General features: G+C 38.5%; 1 protein-coding gene across 4 annotated transcripts in view; it reads right to left on the bottom strand.

Moving 5' to 3' along the window:
* The window catches only part of LOC126194770 (PR domain zinc finger protein 10-like), a 208,324-nt gene that overhangs the window by 70,942 nt on the left and 111,310 nt on the right, over positions 1–26,072 (bottom strand). For all 4 annotated transcript variants that reach the window (XM_049933056.1, XM_049933055.1, XM_049933057.1 and 1 more), the window contains 5 exons: positions 22,390–22,540; positions 21,537–21,680; positions 15,807–15,918; positions 1,434–1,552; positions 403–527 (listed from right to left, as the gene is read on the bottom strand). In XM_049933056.1, coding sequence (XP_049789013.1) covers positions 403–527; positions 1,434–1,552; positions 15,807–15,918; positions 21,537–21,680; positions 22,390–22,540 — 651 coding nt within the window. The remainder of the gene's footprint in view (positions 1–402; positions 528–1,433; positions 1,553–15,806; positions 15,919–21,536; positions 21,681–22,389; positions 22,541–26,072) is intronic.

The raw sequence follows: 26,072 nt of genomic DNA, 5'->3' as shown, positions 1-26,072 counted from the left end.
ACACACACACACACACACACACACAGAGAGAGAGAGAGAGAGAGAGAGAGAGAGGTGTGGGTGGGCGGTGTGTGTGTGTGTGGGGGGGGGGGGGGGGAGGGGGGGGGGATAAAATACAGTTGAGAAAGGAAAACCACATTTGCAACAATTATAGTTCATAAGTTGTTCATCCACAAGAATATAATCAATATATCCAACTATTTTTCGGAACATCAATCTACCATTACTACAATTCAACAGTTTCTCAATTCATCACTGTACCACAGTAGACTTGGAAATAGCTAAAAATATTAAGTTTCCTATAGAAAAAATTTATTTAATTCGTATACAACACTAATTTCAATCTGCCTTACAATTTAATTTCTTCACATTACCTAGAAATCTGAAGGACTTTATACTAACTTGAGCATATGCATGCGCAATTTATCCTGGGTAGGGAATGGCTTGCCACAGCAAATGCATACATGTTTGCGGTCATTGTGAAATGCACGGATGTGTTTCCTGATCAAGCAATAACCATCAAAAACCTGAAACAGTTATTAACATATTTCACTTAACTTGGTATTTTTTAAAAGTTTTGGTATAGTACTATATGGACACCACAGGCACGATCATCATACTCAACAGTGACTAAAATTATTAATGTGATCGCAGAATGCATGCTTTCACGGCTAGTATTTGCTACATTGCTGATATTTGAATTATGGGCATTAGGCTGTGGTCCTAGGCATAATTCTCCACCTAACGTTTCATCTTCCAATCAGTGTCTTTAACAACTGTGAGAAAGCTGTTACTGACTCAACCAAACTCAGCAAGCCAAACTGTTCATATTTATTCACACAATGGTTGGTTCACGACATCATCAAACTGCTGCCTAAGACTATGGAATTGCACCAATGTATGCTACTGAGCTTGTTATGGGGAAGGGAGTGGAGAACAGTGATTGTCACCTGGGCAAGGCAGATAAATCAGCGAAAGCATATCATGCACTAGGACCAGGAAACCACCAAATTCGTCGTCTCTCTATGACACTGTGGTTTTCGTGTCACCTAATAATTATCATAGTAGCCAATATCAATGGAAAAGAAGAACAATTGAAATTCGACATGTTGTGTACCTTAATGCTAAAAAAAAAAAAAAAAACCATTCTTCTCCACAACAAGCTCCATAGTACACGTCGTTGTAACTCCATGATCTTATGCATTGGTCTAATGACGTAACAAACAAAGTGTTGCATGGATGCACATAAACAATTCAGAGCTTTTTTGAATCTGTAATTGCTTTCTGAGTCATTAAAGCCTCTGATGATTGCTCCAGCACTGGAAGATGAAACACTTAGCAGACAATTATGCTTGAACCATGGCCTAATGCCCCTAATACAAATATCAGCCATACTAAAGTGATCTCTCTACAAACATATTATATGTCCTTACCTTACTACAGTGCGGGCAGGTAAAGAGGCCATCAGTTGAATGAATCTGTACATGATCCTTCAATGCCAATACGTGCTCAAATGTTTCCTTGCATATTGGACATTCAAATGCTTTTTTTCCTATTTGAACAAAGAAAGCTGACTTCAGAGACGAAGAAACGATTCAACCCAGTCAATAGGACACCACCACATTTGTTGTGTTGATAACCTAAGTTCTTGTATAAACAGCATAAATTGTATTTAATTCTCTGTTGTTATATTCAAACAATTCAATCACAATAGACCAGATAATAAACACAGAAAAATTTTGTATAGGTTGTGTTGCATGACAGTGCAGGGTCCACAACTGTAGTAATTACTTGGAATCAAATAACAGCACCAGTTGCAAATTTTTTTTCAAACTGGGAAAAGCACATTTTGGGACTCCTAAAACAATATGCACACTTAGAATCATTGCAAATGTTGGGGGGAGATAAATCAGAAAGTTGATGCATTTTGCATATTTTCGTTCATTAATGTCATATGGAATAATGTTCTGGGCTAACTCATCTCTTAAGAAAGAAAGTCTTCAATGTTCAAAAACGTACTGTAAGAATAATATGTGGTGCTCACTCATGATCATCTTGTAGACATCTCTTTAAGGACTAAACGCATTTTCACTACTCTTCAGAGTATATTTATTCCCTCATTAATTTTGTTGAAAATAACCCATTGCAGGTCAAGAGAAACAATGGTGTACATAATTACAATACCAGAAGAAAAATTTACATTTATTACTCTGTGTTAAGATTGTCTTTAGCACAAAAAGTGATGGACAATGCCACAACTAAAATTTTTGATCACTTACCCAGTGATATAAAATGTCTGACAAACACACAGCAAAGTAAAATCTGAAAAAAACTGAAGAAGTTTTTCCTTGACACCTCCTTCCCTTCCATAGAAGAATTTCTATTATTGTAATGTGTAAATATGGCGGATAGGAATTACTAACTCACATCTGTATTTACTTTTGTTACTACTACTACTACTACTAATAATAATAATAATAATAATAATAATAATAAATAAATAAATAAATAATAAAAATTCACAAATGATCAGCATGTACACATATTTGAAGTAATTTGTGATAAGAATGTAAAATGACTCATTCCACATCATGATTTACTGTACAAATGATCCATGAAACATGAAACTAACTAACCAATCAACCAACCACAACCAGTCTCAGCCACCAAAGCTAACTTAAATGCTAAACTCACAATCACTTGAAAATTGCCTTGTTGGCCAAAATCTGTCATGGTAATCAAAAATAAAAGTACAATTGTTGCTGTTATTTGATTAGAACTGAAAATTTTCTTGAAGACTCACTCAGTATTAAACCAGAAGATTTTAGCCTCTACTACTGGATAATTTACATTTTCTTTTCCATTATTCCATATTAAATTTTCTGTAAATTATTTATCCCCCCCACCCTCCACACACACACACACACACACACACACACACACACACACACACACACATGCACACACGATATTGCAAGTACTGACACCATGTCATCTCCCTCATGCCATATATACAAAACAGTGGCTTATTGTTTACATTAGTATAAATATTTCACCAGAAAAGCAAAAACTTCGCATTTGTATAACAAATATACAGAATGCACATTACCGTACTGTTTTCATTAGTATTATTAATTCACAATAGAATCAGAATCTATATGCTTCTTACCATTAATTTATGAATAAAAAAACTCAGTTTTTGAAAATATAACATAATTGGATAGATAAAAAAAATCCACTAACCAATTGGTGGCAGGAGAAAAAACATGTAAAGGTTGAAGAAATGTGCGAGTTATGGAACTGTGGCTCCTTCTTCTGGGAGAAGGGTTGAAGAGGGATGAAGGAAAAGACTGGTGAATTCAGAGTTCGGAAAAGTGGCCCAGAATCCTGGGTCAGGCAAGATTTACCAGACACAATGACAAGGAAAGACTTAGACTCTTTCCTCCTCATCCCGTCTGGTAAGTTTCCTGTGACCCGGGGTTCTGGGCAACTTTTCTGAACTCTCCCCATTTCCTAAACCTCACCTGTCATTTTCTTTCACCCACTTCCCTTCCCCTTCAAACTTTCTGCTAGGAGAATGAGCCACTGGCTTAGAAATCCCGCACATTTCTTTAACCTTTATATGTGTTTCCTCCTGCCACCAATTGGCAAGTACATTTTTTTATCCATCCAATTAAATTAACTGCTATTAATTTTCATTTTTTAAACGGGCTTAAACCAAATCTGACAATGGACTAGTTTTGATGGCAACGTCATAAACTTGAATTTAAGAGAAAATGAATGGAATGAAATCACCCATTGTCACCACCACTGATAAGGTCATGCAGAGAATCTTTTGAGATGTCTAGCTAGGGCTCTATATTAGTACACTTCCAGAAGATACAGCAACATGATAAGTTAGGACTTATTTTGCAAGGAGTGCTGGCGCTTCATGGCAATGCATATGGCTGCATACACTAAGGATAATTTTTTATTAATTGAATTTTGAGTTTCAGCCGAGTAACTGCCTAGAGAAATAAACCAGCAAAACATGAAAACAGGTTTGAAAGGAGTCGCTGATAGAGGGCAACAAAGGCAATTGTTCAAAGCACTGGTCAAAATAGGAACCACATGCTGAACAAGAAAACAGCTCAGCCCTTAAATACTGTGTGTTAACTTGAAAAAACTGTCTACTGTTTCATTCACTGTACTGAGTTAGCAAAACATAGAGGACATTTTATGATGGCTACAATAATTATAGCAATTAATTGAATTTCAGTTAATTTGTACAGTAAGCCCATAGGAAGCTGCAGGGTCTCTTCATAGAATTGTCTAACACAGTAGTGGTAAAGTGTTGGTCGTGTTTGAAACTGCAGTTCAAAAAAGGTCATCCTGGTTCCAGATACCAGCAGCATACTAACTCTTGGATAGGCTGCATAAGAAGAGCAAGTTTTGCTGAATGCATGAGGACATCAGCACAAGCTCCTGAGCTCTGTTTTGAGTAATCCTGAAATCCTACATACCAGCTGCACACCAAACAACCACCTTCAGTAGGCAACACCAATATACTATGTCCACTCCAAACTTTTCAAACATAAATGTGTTCAGCATCTTGAGTCTTAATTCATACAGTGGTACAAGAAAGAAAACAGTGCTACACAAAGGTATTACCATCTAAGACCCATAAATAACAAATCAGATTTGTATACTTATAATCATGCTACAACCAAAATCCATTTTCATTTAATCATATATTGAGATTCTCTGCTCTGTGCAGAATCCTGTGACCGACAGTATTGTTGGTGATCATGATATTCACCATACCTTCGGCAACTGGAAGAATTAGTAGTTCTGCAATAATATAGGGTGAACCCACTGCATCGTTCACTGAGAACAACTCACATCAAAGTATCTGAGTCCCAAACTGAATCTAGTCTTTGAACTTGCAAAAAATATAGTGTTTGTCACAAAAGTTTCAAGAATAAAATTGTCCAGCGATCCGTAAGGGCTACAGCGATACTGTTTTTGATGGGAACAATGATGAGGTGTCTTGAACGAATGGGACTTGGTTCAGTCACCTCTGGGCAGTGGCACTAAGGATCGCATTTCACTGAAAATGTGTGTTTTGGTGACGCATCAAGCTTCAAGTTGCAGTAGTTAATAAAGCAGTGATATGCAATCAAATTTTACATTAGCCTCAAAAAATCAAGCTCTGGGACAGTTGGATTGATTCAGCACGCCTTCAAGGAGAATCCATGTACAGCCAAGAATTATGATAGGCACCAGATGTTTCATGAGGACCAATAAAACATTGATGACAATGAGTGCTTCAGATATCAGTGGACATTCCAAAGGCACAAAAATGTGGAGATAATACACAAAGCTTTGAATGAGGGTAGAAGCATGAGCAAAATAATGTTAGCAGAGTATTGTAATATGCTGAAATGTAATATGCTGAAATCTAAAGTTTATTCCATTTTGAGAGAGACATTAGGGATGAGAAAGATACATGCAAAGGTGGCTGCGAAAGTGTTGGAAAAGAGAAGAAAATTGGTGTGCTGGAATGTCACGAGTTGTTGGAATGCCTCAAAAGCGACCCTAATTTTTGGGACAGAGCAATGAGAAGGGATTTTTGAGTACATTTCTGAATCAAAAATACAAAGCAGCCAGTAACACATGAAAAATTCACCTTGCCTGAAGCAGGCCGCATGAGCAAATCCACGGTTAAAGCAAGGCTCACTGACTTGCAAAGGTGTGATTCACAGTGAATGTTTGCCTCAAAGCTCCATTTTATGCTCAAGCCCTCATTCAGTTCAGGGACACGGTGAAACATTGTCAAAAAAGACATCAAGAACAGTTGGGTTTTGCATCTAGACAGCGTGCTGAGCCCTCACTGTGCAAGACTCTCTCATTAGGAACAGTATGAAAACGCTGCCACAACCGCCATACAGCCTTGACATCGTACCACCAGACTTCTTTTTGCTTCGGAGAGAAGTTCGAAGGGACGCTGCCACATATTATTGGAAGGAGAAAAAGAGGCTTCAGTATGCTACCTTATGGAGGTTCATGATGAAACCTTCCAAGGAGAATGTGCAGGCTGAGCAAAGCAGTGACAGTGATTCACAGATGTGGAATGAAAATATTTTTAATGTTTCTATGGTTTTGTATATTGAAAAGCAATAAATCTCCTTGAAAAAATCTACCTGAAACTTTTGGGACAGACTATGTACAGTATAAAGACTTACCCAGTGAAAACAAACATTTCAAAATACTATGTGAGGGAATGAAAGCAGAATACACTTTTTTGCTGCATTATTGTCATTCATGATGTTACTCTTGTGACAATATATTATGTATTATCTTGCAAGTTCCAATTATGACAAAAAATAGACTTCTCTTGAAGAAAGAAACACCAGTACTCCAAAACTTTGTGGAAATAGAATGTTTTGTTTGAAGCACCATACTTATGTGATATCTTTGAACAGTTTGCTGCATTGAATCTTTCAAGGCAAGGCGATAATCAACACTTCAGAAAACACACACTTTCAGAAAAAATTACAACTACAGAAAATAAAAATAATGAAAGCAGTATCAATTAATGTCTTGCAGTATAAAATCAAAGCTAATCAAATCATTCAAAAAAATACTTTCCAGTGTTTAATAACAATTTTCACTGATTCATGCTCCATTTGCATCCACAGTTCCATCTGAGCTTAATTCTGTACACACAGAAAGATCTCCTTGAGTTAGCTTGTGAAAGTCCATTAAAGATTAAATTTACAGTATAGAGCTTCATGGTATTTGGATAACTGTAACATATTAATATTCAATGTTCAATGCTTCCGCAAAGTTGGGTTTTTGGCAGTCACTATACTAGATATCACACAAAATTAACAAGGTGCAGGAAATGAAGGTAACATTATTTCACACGATTCCAGAATTTGAGACGTTGAGCAGAGAATAAGATCATCCATCACATCAATTACATTAATGATAAATTGTTCAACTGTCTGTAAATTTCAAATATGTGTTTCACTAATTATTATATTTTTAAACTAAGCTAACTGCATCAACTTTATAATTCTTACTTTCCTCTACATCTCGGCTACATCTACATCGATATTCTGCAGTCCACCTCACACCGCATGATGGATGGTATCCTGTACCACTATCAGTCATTTCTCTTTCTGTTCCACTGGCAAATAGATTGAGGGAAAAACAACTGTCTATATCCCTCCACACGAGCCCTAACTTCTTGTACCTTATCTTCGTGGTCCTTATGTGCAATGTCGGAGGCAACAGAATCGTTGTGCAGTCAGCTTGAAATGCCGGTTCTCCAAATTTTCTTAATAGTTTTCCTCAAAAAGACTGTCACCCTCCCTCCACGGACTCCCTCTTGAGTTCCTGAAGTATCTCCATAACACTTGCATGTTGTTCAAACCTACCAGTAACCAATCTAGCAGCCCACCTCTGAATTGCTTCAATGTCTTCTTTTGTCAAACACCTGAGCAGTACTCGAGAACAGGTTGCACTAGCATCCTACATACTGTCTCCTCTTCATATGAACTACACTTTTCTAGAATTCTCCCAATAAACCAAAGTCAACCATTCCCCTTTCCTACAACAATCCTCACGTGGTCATTCCATTTCAATTTCATATTGCTTTCCAATGTTATGCCTAGATATTTAAATGGCGTGGTTCTGTTAGGCAGGACACTACTAATGCTGTATCCAAACATTATGGGTGTGTTTTTTCCTACTCATCTGCATTGACTTACATTTTTCTACATTTAGAGCTAGCTGCTAGTCATCACACCACCAAGAAATTTTGTCTGAGTCATCTTGTATCCTCCTACAGTCACTCAACTTTGACACCTTACAGTACACCACAGTATCATCAGAAAAAAACTGCAGATTGCTGCCCACACTGTCCACCAAATCATTTATGTATACAGAAAATAACAGCGGTCCTTTCACACTTACCTGTGGCACTCCTGACAATAACTTTGTCTCTGACCACACTCACCGTCAAGGACAACATACTAGGCTCATCCATAGTTTGCAGTGTCTCATGTGAGAAAAGGACAATCTGAGTGTCACACAACTGACGCTTTCTAAAACCATGCTGATACGTAGACGTAAGCTTCTCGGTCTTAAGAAAATTTAATTTATTACATTCGAACTGGGACTATGTTTTTCAAGGATTCTGCAGTAAACTGATGTTACAGATATCAGTCTGTAATTTTGTGGGACTGTTCTTTTGCCCTTCTTGTACACAGAGTCACCTGCACTTTTTTCCAGTTGTTTGGGATTTTGCGCTGGGCTAGAGATTCATGATAAATGCAAGCTAAGTATGGGGCCAATTCTGTAGAGTACTCTTTGAAAAACCAAACTGCAATTCCATCCGGACCTGATGACTTATTTGTTTTCAACTCCTGCAATTGTTCCTCCATGCCAGGGATGCTTATTACTATGTTGTCCACATGGGAGTCTATTCAACGGTCGGTCAAACGATGGTTTGTTTGTACGATTCTCCTGTGTGAACGATTTCTTGAATGTGAAATTTCAAACTTCAGATTTTGTTTCACTATCTTCAACTGCCACTCCAGGCTGGTTAACAAGTGGCTGATTGGAAGCCTTAGACCTACTCACTGATTTTACACAGGACCGGATTTTTTTCGTGTTCTCTGCCAGATCTTTTGCAAAGGTATGACAGTTATAGCAGTTGTATGCTTTACGCATAGGTCACCATTTGCGCATTCTCTTTTGAACCGAGACTGCAACAGGCTCTCCTTCTTCAGCATTTTCCAAATCTCGTTATTAAACCATGATGGTCTTTCCCATCCTTAATCTACTTACTGGGCACCTAATTCTCCATCTTCTTAAACTTTGCCGTCCTCTATGCCCGTCTGACTGGAACTAAATCATGTCAATTCACTGTCTAAGTGAGATGCTAACAACTCCTTATCTGCTCTTTTTAGCAGAAAAACCCTCCTAGCCTTCTTAACTGATTTATTAACTTTTGTAACCGTAGTTGTTATAATGACATCATGGTCGCCAATATCTGTTTCTATACTGACATTGTCGATAAGGTCCGGCCTATTTGCAGCTACAAGGTTTATGATATTTCCATTGTGTCAGGGCTACTGAACTAGCTGATCACAACAGATTGCAAAATTGACCTCAATAGAGACAATATTTTTGTCAACTGCAGTGAACACTCACCCTCCTATGGCCTCAAGTCTGCTTTTCCGATATATGTTCCATGACTCGCTAGGTATCTCAGAGCTTTCCACTTCATGTTTCACTCAGCTCTTGGCCCCGAGAATAATTTGAGAGCGAGGTGAGAACTTTCCTAACAGCTAGTGCCAAGTTCCCAAGTTATAATTTGTACTTAGTTGGAGTCCTGAGACCCTATTGATAAGATTATACACTGTTCACATTTATATGGTCTCTGATGGAAAGCTCAGGTTTCCAACCAGTGGCAATCTCAACATGATGCAACCCTTAGGTTAAGTGTAATACTCATTAGCATGTATGACATTCAACAAAATATTGCTACACATCTGGCTAATATATGACAGTCCACACTGGCAAGGATTCACATAAATACTTTCCTTCCTAAGGCCAAAATCATTTTTGACAGAACTCAAGCTCCTCGGAAGATAAGAGATACAATATTTAATGCTACGTATGTTGAGGATCCCTTGAATTCTTGAAGTAATACCACTGAAGTATGAAATAAAGCCAAGATTTCTTTTTCTCTCAAATGAAATTGTTTCTACAAGAATTTGCAATGAATCTGTATTGTTTAGTAGTTGATCTGTGTAAGAAAATTGTCCTCAGATGCTGAAGTTCACCTGATAGGGTATAAGGATCAGACACGACCTTTGGTCTGCGAACTAGAGTGCACAATACATTACCATGTCTTGCAGTGTGGTGATAACTTTTAGCCTGCACATCTGGATCAGTGTGAGACGGCTTATGCCACAAACTGTGTCTCAGCATTCTGTCAGATTTCCTGTGTATCAAACATTCAAGAAGGGTATGCACAATTTTCTCCAGCTCTGTATACTCAAATGGAGCGAATTTACATGTTGAAAACACTTGGGTGGTGTTTCTGCTACATGAACCATGCCACTGATGTCCCATCAATATACCGCCAAAAGAAGGAAGGTTTTGTAAGACTGGCCATTATAGCACTCTCTCTTCAAAGACCACAAAATAGTTGGCCCCAGGAAAGACAGGCGGCTCCCCAGATCAACCTCATCTACTTGTTCAAAGTACTTGTCACTTACAAAGTATGTTGAAGTTGGCAAGTGTTTAAAAAGCACCATAATCTCCTACTCAAACTTGCTCTCAATGAGTTCCAAATGGTTCTATTGAGTTACAGATGTGGTGGTCGTATTTGCCAATGAATAGTCCCAATAATGAAGGAAGATGTTAGGCTACAAAACAGGTAAGTACTCCCAATAATGTTACTTCAAATGAGGCGAAGTGGTACCCCAATCTTGTGAGTTCTTCATAGGCTATAGTCTGGGAGGAACAGCAGCCAGCTGTTCTGTCTAACTGCCTAGTGCATTAGGAGTGCTATCTACCCAGTTCCAGAACATTACTGAGAGATTTGATGATATCTCCACATGTAATAGCAATAATCTTGATGCCACATCCAGTTCCTGCCACGTACTGTTATCCTTTATTTCAATATGTCTGCACTTACCAGTCACTTAATTCTAGTTGTGGGTACAGAAACTGTGAGATGTTGAACCTTCGCATATTTAGGAATATGCTTGCTCATTACAGCACCATGCTAAAGATGAATGTGTATGCAGAAATCTATCACACTTGTTAAGCAGCATATCAAACTCAAGTACATCATTTGCCATCTCCTCCCCATAGAAGTACCATATCTATTAATCATACACCATTCAAGTCTGCAGCTGAATTATGGCAAAAATGGCGTGATAATGAGAGTTCCTTTGTTCCTTCACTTTCTTTCCTTGGCTGGACACATTTTTGCTAGAATGTGTGATAATTTATTTTTCAGAATAGCTTGCCCACTAGGCTACCAGGATTGGATATCATGCTTGGTCTGTGAAACAGAGTGTATAATACACTACCATGTTTTGCGCGTGGGTGGAGTGCTACCAATTTGTTGCCTGCAAACAAAAATTGTTGTAAGTTAGTTTGCAATAAATGCTACACCCCCACACTGAATACCCTTTCCTTTGTGCCAAAATACCCAGGAAGGGTAAGGTTTCATTTTCCATGTCCATCATAAACTTAATATTTGGTTGGACTGTTTTTAAATGGTAAAGAAACATGGATACTTTTCCTGTTCATGGCACCACACCATAAACATGCCATAGCGTGTGGTCTTTGGACTAGTCCTTCAGAGATTCCACAGCTGGGAACAATTTTCAAACAGAAAGACTATTCTGAAAAACAAAATTCATACCAGAGAAAACAAACCCAGCCAATGGATAAACAAAGGCAACCTAATATCACAGGTTTCTTCAGATGTTTTGGTGGTATTTCTTCAAGAATCAAAAGTGTTCTCTACAGACATAACATTAAATGTATCTTTTGCCAAACTGAGGAAACTGTCTGACCTCGGCGTCAGCAAACAAAACAAAACCTACACAAGATTCAATATAAATGTGTATGGGGCCAAATATGTTGCACTGGGTACAACTGGCATGCTGACTATCATGTCATCATACATGCTTTGGCCAACAAGATAAATCTGCAACAGCAAAGCATTAAATTGTCTTAGCATACAATTTCTCACAACATATGAGAAGACAAATATTATATCTTCAGTTTTATCCTTCTGGGTATATGTGACAAAAAGTGCCACAATTATTTGCACAATGGATAATGTTGTTAATAGGCATCAGGCTTCCAATTAAGTAAAGCCCACAACCCCACATTTACTGCACTCTGATATAGTGAATAACAAGAACTATTTCTGACAGCATGGTGGCGGACCTAATTAGCTACAAACTTTGGCTTTATCCTTGTCACAGTGACACCTGGCAGCAACACTGATGCTCCCTATAAAAATTGGGAAAGACCACAGATTGATTCCAAGGATGGGCTCTGAACACACGCTATTGTCACCTGTTTAGAAATAACTCTGTTGCATTTGTGTGCTTCTGGACAGAGCCTCCGTAAGAAGATGAGTGCACATGCCCTCACTTGATGATGTACAGCAAACTGCAGCCGCCCCCCCCCCCCCCCCCCCATACACACACGGAGCCTTCTGTATCCCACACAGTCATGATTCGAATAATCTATCTACAAAGAAAAGTTATAGTTGACCCAAGGTCATTAACTCAGGTATGGATAGAAGAGGGGAACCAACCAGCCACCTCTCCTGATAGAAGGTACTGAAAGCAATGAAATCAGAATGGCCAGACAAGGATTTTAATCCCATGCCTCTTAAACCAAATCTCTTGTGCACAATCGCAGCACCAATGCACTCACTGGCTAAGATACCTCACAGTCCACTGCCAATAGGGTAGGGTGCTTTAGCAACATTAGTTACAGCGACAGGAATTTTTCACCAAGTCGTATAGGATTCATCCAAAAGATCCATCCAATTTCACAAGACTATAACATCTACATGAATGAAGACAGAATTTGGGAAACATTTTATCTTATGCATTGGATGACTTTTTTTTTTTTTTTCAAAAGAACCATGTTATTTTACAAGTGTTTGGATCTTACATGCATGCACATATAACTTTTGGACGCTTTTCACTGTTACTTTTGGTATCAGATTTATGGTTCACTTTTCCCAAAGCTCAATGAGTTCTCCACCACATGCTTGATGAACATCCATGTGATATTCAAACTTGTCCTATACTTTTTCCAGCACATCTGAAGTTATTGCAATCACTACTATACAGCATTGCAGTTCACACAAAGTTGTTGGAAGGGGAGGCACATAAGAGTCTTTCACAAACCCTCACCACAATCAATTGCAGACCATCAGATCAGATTTCCTTGGAGGAACATGGTGTAATCTGAGATCCACACAGTTCTTATGGGCAATTCACTGTCGAGGCATCTCACCATTAAGAAATGATCTTTACATAAAGGAGCCAGTGCAATGGACATCCATTCTGTTGAAAAATGGAGTTTTTGACACTTTCTCGCAAACGTGGAAAACGCCAGATCTCCAGCAAATTCTGACAAATGATTCAAGTAACTGCCCCTTCCCGCAAAAAAGATCACAACATAAATCGATTTCTGGGAAACTGCATAAAATACATGCACCTTTGAAGAGCATTTCCTCTAGCTCTACTATGGTATTTGACTGCCGTGTTCTCCGAATTCTTTTGTTGTGGTGGCCCACTTCCCCATTTAAATGGAACATGGTCCCAACACTAAATGCTAAACTTGAAACAAAGTCATTGTCTTTCATCTCCATGACCATAATGAAATCACAAAATTCTACACATTGTTGTTTATCATCATTACAAAGAGCCTATAGTGACTGAATCCTGTATGGTTTGAAACATAAACGTTGCTGCAAAACATGCCAGACAGATGCACAAGGAATGCCTAACTCTCGATGAGTACAATGAGTAGACTTCTGTGCGCTACGCTTTACATCTTGAATGCAAAGACGAAGCTGGCCTGTGAATTTGGAACTGCTAATGTCTTGAAACTGCTAATGGCTGTATTAATGCTTTGAGCTGCAAGAGGTGCAGTGTGGTGCTCTCGATGAAAATCACAACACGTAGTTTTAACTGAACTGCACCTGTTGAAACAGTGAACACAAAACACTGCTTGCTGCTGTGTTACTGCCATCCTGACTCAATGCACAATGTATAACAAATGAGTAGGCACACAAAATAGTTCCACTACAGAGACGACTACCGGGGCAATCACATGACCCAGCAATTTACAAAAGGTGCAAAGGTTAACTTTTAGCTTTGATGAGTAAGTAAAAATTTACCCGAGTCTTTATCTTCATTTCTGCTGAAAATATAGCCCATTAAATAAAATTAATCAATTTGAAACACACTGTATTTGAGAATACCCTATAGTGCTGAGAAATCACGTCTCATTATAAAGCCAATATCAATGTCACTATTACATAAAATTCGTAAAAATAAGTGCACAGATTTTTAGGACACAAAAAGTGATAACTGTATTTTATCAGAATTATTTTAAATTATAATCCCTCTCTCAGACATAACACATCAAGATTTAAGGCTAACCACTTATAATTCTCAAGGACACAAACTCGAATTTAGATATACACAGTGTGAACTACAGGGTTTCCAAAACTTATCTAGGCATTACAATTTTAGTAAAAAAATGTATTAGTAAAGAAACTGTAACTATTGGCCATTCAGTGGCAGGATTCACAAGTAACTGCAACATGCTCAGTTCCTAACAACAGCCCCATAAGCTTTCAGCCACAGCCTTCGCTGGAAAAAGAGAAACACACACCATTCATTCACTGACACAAGCACACCTCACACACACTCGGGCCCGACCCATCTGAGTTGGAGGCCATGTGTGCACGAGGTGTGCTTGCTTGTGGCCAAAAATGTATGTGTAAGGGTCTTTTAATTGTGCATGTGGCAACTTAGTGTGTTATCTTTACAGTAAACAGCAACATATTTTTACCTAAATTGTTGAGAAATAGTAATTATCTGTGTCAAATGCAACAACTCTGTATACAGAACAACTCACTATTTCACTACAATGATATTTGAAGTTCATACTGGCAGTGACTTAAAATGTCTAAAAAGCAACTGAATGCTCATTGGCTGACAGGTGGTGAATTGCATCAGATATGCAGAGCAGGCTTAAACATGTCTGCTTCTGTTTTTCAATCTAATTATAATCTAAATGGGAAGATAGGTAACTTAACTTAAAATTCAATGCAGGCATCAACAGCTGGAGACGAATTTTCATCTGGTATATCGCCCATAATAACTTCCCATGTGCATGCCTCCAGTTCACGCATTGTGCAGAGTTTTGTTCAACATACTTTCTCTTTTTCACTCTCGCACAGCAACCAGGATGTCCTTGCCACCTCAACCAACATCCTAGAGGCTTCTTCTTGCCCAGCCACACATGTATACACAGCACTTAGTGTGGTAGTGTGCTATCTTGCATGGAAAGAAGTTCAGTAATATTTTCCAAATGAGGTATGCCTGAACACACTCACTTAGCAGTTTGCACAATTGGTTTTCAAACAAATTCCATGATTTTTTTCCACACATCATTGGACAGACACTTTTCATGTCTCCCTCAATGAACAACCATGTGAGCCACCTTAAGGTATATGAGAGGCGGTACTTAGGGTAGCCTATCATTAGTCCCTGTTTCCTGCTCCACCTGTTGAAGGTGTGCAGCAAATGTGATTATCAAAAAGACTTCTGACAGGATATTGTTATATTTGTTTTCTTCACTATAAACCCCCGACTCTGCACAATTATTGCTTAATTCTAGAACCCATAGTAATCTGCAATTTCTTCAGAATTGTAAAACTTTCAGGCCATTTTATTCATTCTAAAAAAGGAGAAATGTGAGAATTGTGAAACTATGAAACCCTAGTTCAGAAATTATATCATCAAAAATAGGTTAGAATGCAGCAATATTAGATGATTTCTTTTTCAATGCCTAGTGTCTCCCCACCCCCCCCCCCCCACCCCCACCCCCCCATACAGCCAGTATAATATGCAGTTTGTTTTAACACAAACCATGACAAGAATTTCAAATTTTGTTGTAAAACATGAAAAATTATTATTACATTAAAGAAGTGAGAGGACGAATAAAACATTCACAATTTTACAAACCTGTATGTATCTTCAGGTGACATGTAAGAGCAGAGTTGTTAAGGAATCGTTTGAAGCACACATCACACTGCAATGGTTTCAGTTCTTCTGCACCATGAACCATCATATGTCTCTACAACAAACATAATTAAAAATGAAGCTCTTCAACTATAATACTATATACCACTTTTTAATGCTTTCTGGAACAAAGCTGCCCTGAAACACAAAGATATCAGAATTTGCCTAGTTGTGGCTTCATCAAATAGTAGCTGATCTTTATCTAAGTGGACTGATGGCAACAGAGCTCAGGCACTGTTATACAAAGGTAATAATGTGAAAGTACAAAGTACCCCAATCATTGTCTAGAAACTTATGAAGCATATGCCCTCTGCCCCTGCCCAGATATACAAACACACACACACACACACACACACACACACACACACACACAGAGGTGGGGGGGGGGGGGGGGGGAGAGTTACATTAACTACATTCTCCCAACAGTCGGAAAGCAGTGCTCTCTCTCTCTGTGTGTGTGTGTGTGAGTGTGTGTCTCTGTGTGTGTGTGTGTGGGGGGGGGGGGGGGGGGGCACACATGTTGGCTCTGAAGTATAACACAAGTTTAAAAGCAGAGTTGCAATGTTTTTTATCTGCATGACTATCTTCCACTTAACATGTACCGTACAAAGTAAATGGTTGCTTCTTCGCACTTCATTTCATTGCTTGTATTGACCTAAATTTTGAAAAATTAGTTATTTACCCAATGTAGCATCAGTCTTCACAGCAAAACAGCAGTGTTCTATTTATACGAAATTTAAACATCTTTGCTACCATCTGGAAATTCAAAATTAATGGTCATTCATCTTGTGTGGTTTCTGTATTTTTTACTAACATAGTAGATCCGTGTCAAAATAATTTGTGATAAACCCCAAATTTATTTTCCAGTATTCAAATTTTAGCACTGATTAATTCTGCACTGACAAAAAAGACTGGTCAAAATGGTTCAAATGGCTCTAAGAACTATTGAGACTTAAAATCTGAGGTCATCTGTCCCCTAGACTTAGAACTACTTAAACCTAACTAACCTAAGGACATCACACACATCCAAGCCCAAGGCAGGATTCAAACCAGCGACCGTAGCAGCAGCGTGGCTCTGGACTAAAGTGCCTAGAACCACTCGGCCACAACGGCCGGCGAAAAGACTGGTCAGATAACATATTACTGCCTACTCAGTAGGCTGATCACTGTATAGTCAGTACTGTATATTGCTATATGAAAGTTAACACTACAAACCAAATGAGCTGTTCCATGATAGTCAATCACAATGGTGTTATGAACCACACTAATTTTACTGGGCACCACGTCTTCATTAAGGAGTAATATCTGGAACATCTATCATCATACTGAACAGTCTCAATGGAATGGATTTCAAGTTTCCTGTCCACAGTACCAGTCTGTCAGAGAAGTGGTATCTATTTTATGGGTAAAGACTGAAGTGGAAAGTGAAAATTTGTACCAAGGCCAGAAATCAAAGCCAGGTCTCGTGCTCACTAGGCAGGTGCATTAGCCACTATGCCACCTTGGCACAGAGGTTCACAAAACTGCACAGATTACCCTGGCATGCTTCCATACTCGATCTAGATTCTCACTGCTGTGCCAGTCTACTTTATAAGTTAGACTGGGTAACCCATGCAGTTGTGTGAACCGCTTTGCCAAGGTACCTTAGTGACAAACACCTACCTAGCAAGCAGGAAACCTGGGTTTGATTTCTGACCTTGGTACAAATTTTCACTCATCACTTTATTCTATATATATAAAATCGTATCTGTATGAGACCAGTGAAGTCTCCAAAATCTTGTCATTTCACTGGAATCAATATTGCTGGAATATGTCAGTAACAACAAGGACACATAATTAGTGTTTGGTGCAAAAATTGTTACCAAGCAGTATACACAAAACAAAATGCAATGCTCATACAGGGATGGAACTATTGTATACCACTTGACTAGACCATTTGTCATAAGACTTTAGAATCAGTCACAATGATGAAAAGTACTTCCACTCACAGCAACTAAAGAGGGAACAACCACATAAATGCTTTAATTGGAACACCAGCTCACTGGAAGAATCCTTACAAAATGTGTTTCGTATGAGTAGGAAGCTTGTTACAAAACAACACTGATCCAACCCACTCTCAAGTATTATTCCAACACAATTAGATATGAGAGACAAGGTTTGAAAGATGATTTTCATGTCTTGTCATCAGTCTGTTTTGTCTAAGTAAGAGTACCATAAATATACTCAAAAAGCTCTCCATGGAAAACAGTAAAATGAAGATATTTAAAATCATGACGGAGCTGGTCTTAGACTTTTAAGAAACCATGTTATGAGGGAGTCAACAAAAACACTGCTACCTCTCATACGTCCTGCAGTGATTGTAGCAGTAAAATTAGAGAAGTCTGGTCTACTATAGAAACCTACACGTTATCCTTCTCACATACCACTTTCAGATGATATCCTTCTCACACACCAGTTTCAGATGGAATTGGAGGGACGCTATTACACTATGAAAATCTGACATACATTACACAAAGCCTTTTGGAAACACATGTAACTGCTGAATACAACATCAATACAGTATGTCAGACTCGTTAGTTTGAAGCTAGGTAAAAGAGAATTAAGTCTGTGAATGTAACAGCTACCATAAATGGTTTCTGTCTATGCCTTGGGACACCTTCATATTTTTTTGGAATATGTATCTCACTAACATTAATGTTTGTATTTTGGCAGGTATCACACTTCCACCAACTCATTAAACCCTTGTCTCTGACACGCCATCCACCTAAATAATGCTGTCAGAATGCACTACTGAAACAACAGATACATTGCTGACCAGTTTCACTTGAATAGAACTGAACTTATCTGATCAGGCACTAACAGAACATTTACTCCACACATAAATATTATTCTAATGCAGATCAGTTATTTCGGGCAACCACAAACTCATGAACCTCTTTTTATTGAAATCAGGTCTGCATGATCCAACGTGCAATTGTTATCCAGAATGTATCATAGATTGGCACAACAAAGAGACTGTCACAAATAAAGCTTTCAGCCATTAAGGCCTTCGTCAAAAATAGATCTCACGCGCACGCACATACGCACGCGCACGCAGGCGCGTGCGCACAAACGTAACTCACATACATGACTGCAGTCTCGGGCAACTGAAGCCACACTGCAAGCAGCAGCACCAGTGCATGATGGGAGTGGCAACTGGATGAGTGTAAGGAGGAGGCTGGAGTGGGGAGGGGGAGGGATAGTAGGCTAGGAGTGGCGGACAGTGAAGTGCTGCTGGGGAGTGCACAGGGATGAGGTGGAGAGAGAGTAGGGCAGCTATGTGCAGTCAGGAGGTTAGATGGTGGGCAGGGGAGAGGTGGGGAGGGATGAGGGGGTAGCGAAAAAGGTGAGACGTAACAAGAATGGGTACGATGGTGGAATGAGGGCTGCATAGTGCTGGAATGGGAAGAGGGAAGGGAGTGGGTGGATGAGGACAATGACTAACGAAGGTTGAGGCCAGGAGGGTTACGAGGATATAGGATATACTGCAGGGAAAGTTCCCACTTGCGCAATTCAGAAAAGCTGGTGTTGGAGGGAAGGGTCCATATGGCACAATCTGTGAAGCAGTCATTGGAATGCAGGATGTTATGTTTGGCAGCATGCTCAGCAACAGGGTGGTCCCATATTTTCTCAGCCACAGTTTGTCGGTGGTCAGTCATGCGGACATAGTGCTTGTTGGTTGTCATACCCACATAGAATACAGCACAGTGGTTGCAGCTTAGCTCAGATCACATGACTGGTTTCACAGGTAGCCCTGCCTTTGATAGGATAGGTGATGTTCGTGACTCGACTGGAGTAGGTGGTGGTGGAAGGATGTATGGACAGGTCTTGCATCTAGGTCTATTACAGCAGTATGATCCCAAAGGTAAGTGGTTGGGAGCAGGGGTTGTGTAGGGATGGACGAGTATATTGTGTACATTTGGTGGCTGGAGGAATACCACTGAGGGAGGAGTGGGAAGGATAGTGGACAGAACATTTCTCATTTCAGGGCATGAAGAGAGGTAGTCGAAACCCTGATGGAGAATGTAATTCAGTTGCTCCAGTCCTGGGTGGTACTGAGTTACGAAGGGACTGCTCCTCTGTGGCCAGACAGTGGGACTTTGGGAGGTGGTGGGAGACTGGAAAGATAAGGCACAGGAGATTTGTTTTTGTACAAGGTTGGGAGGATAATTAGTCTGTGAAGGCTTCAGTGAGACCCTCGGTATATTTTGAGAGGGACCGCTCATCACTTCATCACTGCAGATGCAACAACCACACGTGGCTAGGCTGTATGAAAGGGACTTCTTGGTATGGAACGGCTCACAGTTATCAAAGTGGAGGTATTGTTGGTGGTTAGTAGATTTGATATGGACAGAGGTACTGACTTAGCCACCTTTGAGGTGGAGGTCAATATCAAGGAAGGTGGCTTATTGGGTTGAGTAGGACCAAGTGAAGCAAAATGGGGGAGAAGCTGTTGAGGTTCTGCAGGAATGGGGATAGGGTGTCCTCACCCTCGATCCAGATCGCAAAGAGGTCATTTTTGACGAAGGTCTTACTGGCCTAAAGCTTTATTTGTGTCAGTTTTTTTGTTGTGCCTAACTGCGACTCAGCATCTCCACTATATGGTGAGTGGCAGTTTTCCTTTTCATAACATTGTTACATTCCATTTTGGATTTTCCACTGTTTATTATCCATAATGGTTGTTGACAGTCTCCTAATCTGTGACTTCCACCAAAGCCCAAGTTACATGTGAATCTGCCAATGCATGGCATGGAAATGAAAATCCTTGTCTGTCTCCACAGAAAAAGATTTCATAAAATCAAGACCATACAAAAACAGTTAATCATACATAAGAGATTCATTCAGTCATTCTGGTAACATCTACAAATAGTTACCAAATTGTTTACATTTGTGCAACTACCAAAATTATAAATACACACAACGAGTTCACTGCTTTCATCATCAAAACAAGCAGCAGTGACAACAGAACCAAAACCCAATGTTGGTGTTTTCATTCTCTATAATGCCATTCAAAAGCACAATTCAGTAATCCACATGTGTAAGAAAACTTCAAAACTTGCAAAAATTGTCACTGGTGCAGATAAATAATGTCATTCTATGAGAGTATTTCTATTTCATTAACTTCAATCATTTGGACTATCTACTCACTACAAAGGCACAAATTTTTTTTTCGTCCTAAATATAATGTAAAATACTGGGCAAGTTGATCTTGTAACTGAGTTTTCCCATCAGATACTAAATTTTGTAATAATTATAGTCTTTGTGTTTACAAATTACGTAAATAATTTTCTCACGATATAACTGATATTGAGGACACAGACTAGATTCAACCATGAAAGTAACATATATGTGTTCTAGCTTATAGGTTATGTACGCCTTTACAATACTAATAGTAAAAGAAAGATATTTTAACACAAAAATTCCAATTTTAACTTCCATTTGCTGCTGCTTGTTATACTCTTTATTCACACTTGTAGTTTCATTTTTCTTTTTCTTTTTTTTCCTGTTAGGGAGACTTGGCTGCCTAATTAATGTAAAGGGCAGTTTACATTGGCATGTGAAAAATGCAAAAAGCAAGAGCTAATACACAAAAACAAATAAATATTTATCAATAACAGCATGAATAACACTTACCTCAAGTCTCTCATTTGAAGCAAAACATTTGTAGCATGTTTCACATTTGAATGGCTTGGCAGGATTGATAATTCTCGAGTCAGCTGCCATCACAACTGCATGTGTCGTTACATGCTCCACAAGACGAGCGCGATTGGCAAACGTCTGAATCAGATTACAATACTAATTAGTCACTAGTAAAATAATTTTTATGCATCTGTTTTTACAAAATAGAAAGAGCTGTGATTACCATACAGTAGTGGCAGTAACACAAATGACAGATTATAATTTTTTGCCCTTTCACAAACAGTCTATTAATCTTCAAGAGATGAAAGTAAAGTGTAAAAAATGATTCACGGTTCACAGATTTCTGCATATGAATACCCTGCACATTATCTTTATACTGTACCTTTTTTTGAATGCCATATGAGAAAACAAAATTATGTTCTATTCAAAATCTATTGCCAACTCATTCTCCCCTCCCTGATTAACCAGCCTCTCTATCACTACGTAGGAGCTAAGCGCCTCTTTTTATGTTTCTCATATACTTCCATAAAAAATAATAACCATAATAACAACTATACACTGTCTTGTTACAAAGATGACAAAGTACTCTGACATATCAGCAGTCTTAACCAACGAATTACGCTGCATGTAAAAGTTACTTACTGGATAACTTTTTGGTTTTATTTATTTAAAAAAAAACTGACGATGTATGGAGCTCATTTTAACACACTTTAAAAAAAAGGAAAAATTAATAATATTCAACAGCCTGACATAAATTCATTTATAAAAAATTAATGTTTTACTACTGAACAAGAAAAACGTCGAGCACATAAAGGATTAAATTACAATACGTGAGTCTTCACATTACCTGGGCACATTGGGGACAGCGAGCCTCCACACTGGCGGTATCCGAAACAGTATTCTTGCTCCCAGGAACGTGATGATGCAGCAGGGAATGAAGCTCCAAAAGAGATGCAAGGCCAAACCGTAAGCCACAGTAATCACACTGTTTTGTTGTACTATACAGAAAAGAAAGAAAAAAATAATCATCCAGCATACATAACAAGTAACTCGAGAGGAAAAGAACTAATCGTTACAGTCATGATGTACATAAACAGCAACAATTATATATTATATTATATATACATATATGGACAGCTACAATCATCAGCAGAATGTCAGTATGTGGGGTGAAGGAGTGAAGGACAGGGAGGTGGGGAGCAAAAGTGAAAGAAAGAAAGAAAGAAAGAAAGAAAGAAATAAAGAAAGAAAGAAAAACTATTGCAAATTTAATAACATCCTGATCCAAACACAATACAAATACAAATGAAAAAAAGTTCTCAGTACGCCAATTTTTATTTTTCAGCTATCTCTATAATTAAACCTTGCATATTCACACTTGCTTATAATGTTACTTCACTACAGCAAAATGTTTTACCTGTTACAGACAGCAGTATTATCTTTTTCTTTCATTTGTGAATTGTAGTACTTTATTATTCCCATTATGATCATTCAACCTCACATGAAAGCTATCACAATGAAGTACATAAGAGTTTCCACAATCTGACTGGTTTTATTACTTCTTAGTTCTTTCCTGAACCCTTACTAATGTGCTGCACTTTAAAGCCAAACAGCAACTACTAGTTTACGTCTAAATAAAGTTGCTTGCATCTGATAGGCTTATAGGGGGTCATATTTGCTATTGAACATTTTAAAAAATAGTGTCTGCCTGGAGTAATTAGTAAGATTTTTGGTTAGCAAAGCTTCATTGAGAACTGAAATCACTGCTGCTGCTATCACCATGCTTTAACACCGCAGCATCTCATTTTATATAAACTATGGCACTTTTCAGAATTGTGGGATCACTATGTCATGGAAATCCCAAAGATACTCTAAAACTAACTCATTACATTCACCAAGAAGTATGTCACAATGATTTAAAAAAATAACAATGGTGTTTACTGACCATGAAAGTACTGTTCAGATGGTAGGATCAGTGTTTGTATTATCTTGGAGTAGAAATTTACCGCCAATCACCTATCCAACCGACGACACACAAAGTACATCATCATAATGAAAGCATCAGTGTCCTCACTGTGGAACATTCAGACACCATAATTGCTGAATTTGATCTTTCCAATTCTTCAGCCACTTACAGCAGTCATCCACCTTGCCCATCACTGTGAATATTGCCAGCTCCTACATGGAACACTCACATCAACCTATGAGCTACTGATGTATTGATGGCAGAAACATTCATTTTCAGATACACAGGAATGCTCGTTTTGAAAACTCTATTTAGTTTACTCAACACACTCCAGTCTACGGATTCTATGGTTTCAATGTTAATTTGTACAATTTTTATGACCCTGTATTTATCTTGTAGTATCTGAATATTATTATGCCTATACGACAAACTTGCTCTTTAAAGTTCTTCCAGTCTTTGGAGAATTTTCGTCATGCAAATGGTACAATGTCATCAACAAAATGAAGTATGGTGCATGGGAAGAATGAGCCTCTGAATGCGTCTGTGCGTACAGTAATTATCTTAATATTATCCTCACGATCCCTAGAGTAATCGTTTAAAGCTGGTTCTTGAAACTTTGTTAATAGACTTTCTCGGGATAGTTTACGTCTGTCTTCACGAGTCTATGATTTCAATTCCTTCAGTACCTCTGTGATACTCTCCCATGGATCAAACAAACCTGTGACCATTCATGCTGTCTTTCTCTGTGTACGTTCAATATCCCCTGTTAGTCCTATCTGAACAGATCCCACATGCTTGAGCAACATTCTAGGATGGGTCGCATGAGTGATTTGTAAGCAATCTCTTTTGTAGACTGATTGCACCTCATCAGTATTCGACCAATAAATCGAAGTCCACCAGCTGCTTTACCCATGACTGAACCTATGTGATCATTCCATTTTATATCCCTACAAAGTGTTACACCCAGGTATTTGTACTAGCCTTAAAGCTCTAAGATTTTCAAATCTTGCCAGTGCAGCCCCAACAATCAATCTTTCCTTCTCATCCCGTGCGGTAAATCTCCCCTGATCCTGAGTACTGGGTGACTTTTCTGAACTCTATCCCTTTTCCTAAACCTGTTGAGAGTTCCTTTCTTTTCACCCCTCTTCCTTCCCTTCCAACCCTTCTGCCAAAATAAGGAACCACTGGCTCCAAAAGCTTGCATAAATAAAACCTTTTTTAAAATATGTGTGTTGCCCTGCTCCTGGTTGGTGAGTAGAGTTTTTATCTATCCAATTACATTATATTGTCAAAAATTGGTTATTTTCCTTGTTACAGCCCATAATATGTTTTCTGATGATACAACTTTACTTACTTCACATCATAACGTCCCAACACTTTCATAAGATTATGAGAGAAACTCTTAACCTTGTATTAAATTGGTTTTCAACCAATAAAATTGTTTGTAATCAACACAAAACCCAAAGGCTATGTTAGGACTGTCGAAGAATGTAGAAAATAAATACGCCAAATTTTAAGAATACATATTGACACCAGACTCAAATGGGAAGAGCATATCAACCAAGTCTGCATATTCCCCTCACATCAGTCGCCTAACATTGTAAAAAAAAATTCTCTCATTGCAAATAAAAAAGCTGTGATCTGCACAAGCCAATACATGTTCTTTATCTCTGCTCTGGGATACTTGTAGCACCTCTTGTGCATTTTGCTCTGAGTCAGGCATCTAGGAAAGCTTATGTTCACTATGCTACAAACCACATACGATCAATGCATCTTCTGTCAATTCAAACCGATTATTTTACTGCGATATTCTTCTCAGGTTTGTAGTTTGATATTCAACTCAAGGTGACACAATATTTTGATGGTCTGCCTGGCTATCATCTTCAAGTTGAAATAATGTGTCAAGTGTACTTGTAGATCTGGCTGCAAATCTGAGAAGGGTATCAAATTATTTTGATTTTGTACTTTGTGATGCATCATCAGTTGATAATGAGTTCATTTCTCTACTGAATAGTGAATTCTCACAAACACCACCTGGTTCACAGCCTCACTGCCCAAAGTCTAAAAATTAGATCTTAGTGAAGGCATGATCACAGTCATATTCTCCATTACAAAACATACCATAGTCCTCATACCAAACCTACAGTATTTCATCATCACTACTTTTGGCCATACTGATAAGACCATGTCTACCTGATTTCATGTCTAATTTGTTCACAATACACAAATTGTGACAGCACCAGCTAAAATGTTCAGTGTTTCCATGCCATACTGTGTGTTCACAGTGTGGTTTCAGTCTTCCGTGGAATGGTGGATTGACATGCGTTTGGTAGTGAGCAAAATGCATGAGCCAGAGTCTACATGCAGTCGGTGTGTGTAAAGGGCAAAAAGATATTCAAAAGCAATCTAAAATTGTTGTACCAAATGTACTGAAATTTTTTACTGATTTGACCAGTGGTGGAGACGCCACGAATAATATAAATTTTGCGCAAATTCATCACTTGACAACTACGTTTTGTTGTATTTCCGTATCAAATGTATTCCGTATTAACAGTGCAGTAACA

The sequence above is a fragment of the Schistocerca nitens genome, chromosome 7, assembly GCF_023898315.1.
Source record: "Schistocerca nitens isolate TAMUIC-IGC-003100 chromosome 7, iqSchNite1.1, whole genome shotgun sequence".
Classification (NCBI taxonomy): domain Eukaryota; kingdom Metazoa; phylum Arthropoda; class Insecta; order Orthoptera; family Acrididae; genus Schistocerca; species Schistocerca nitens.
Note: the sequence above shows the minus strand (reverse complement) of the source record. Positions and strands in the feature narration are given on the sequence as shown.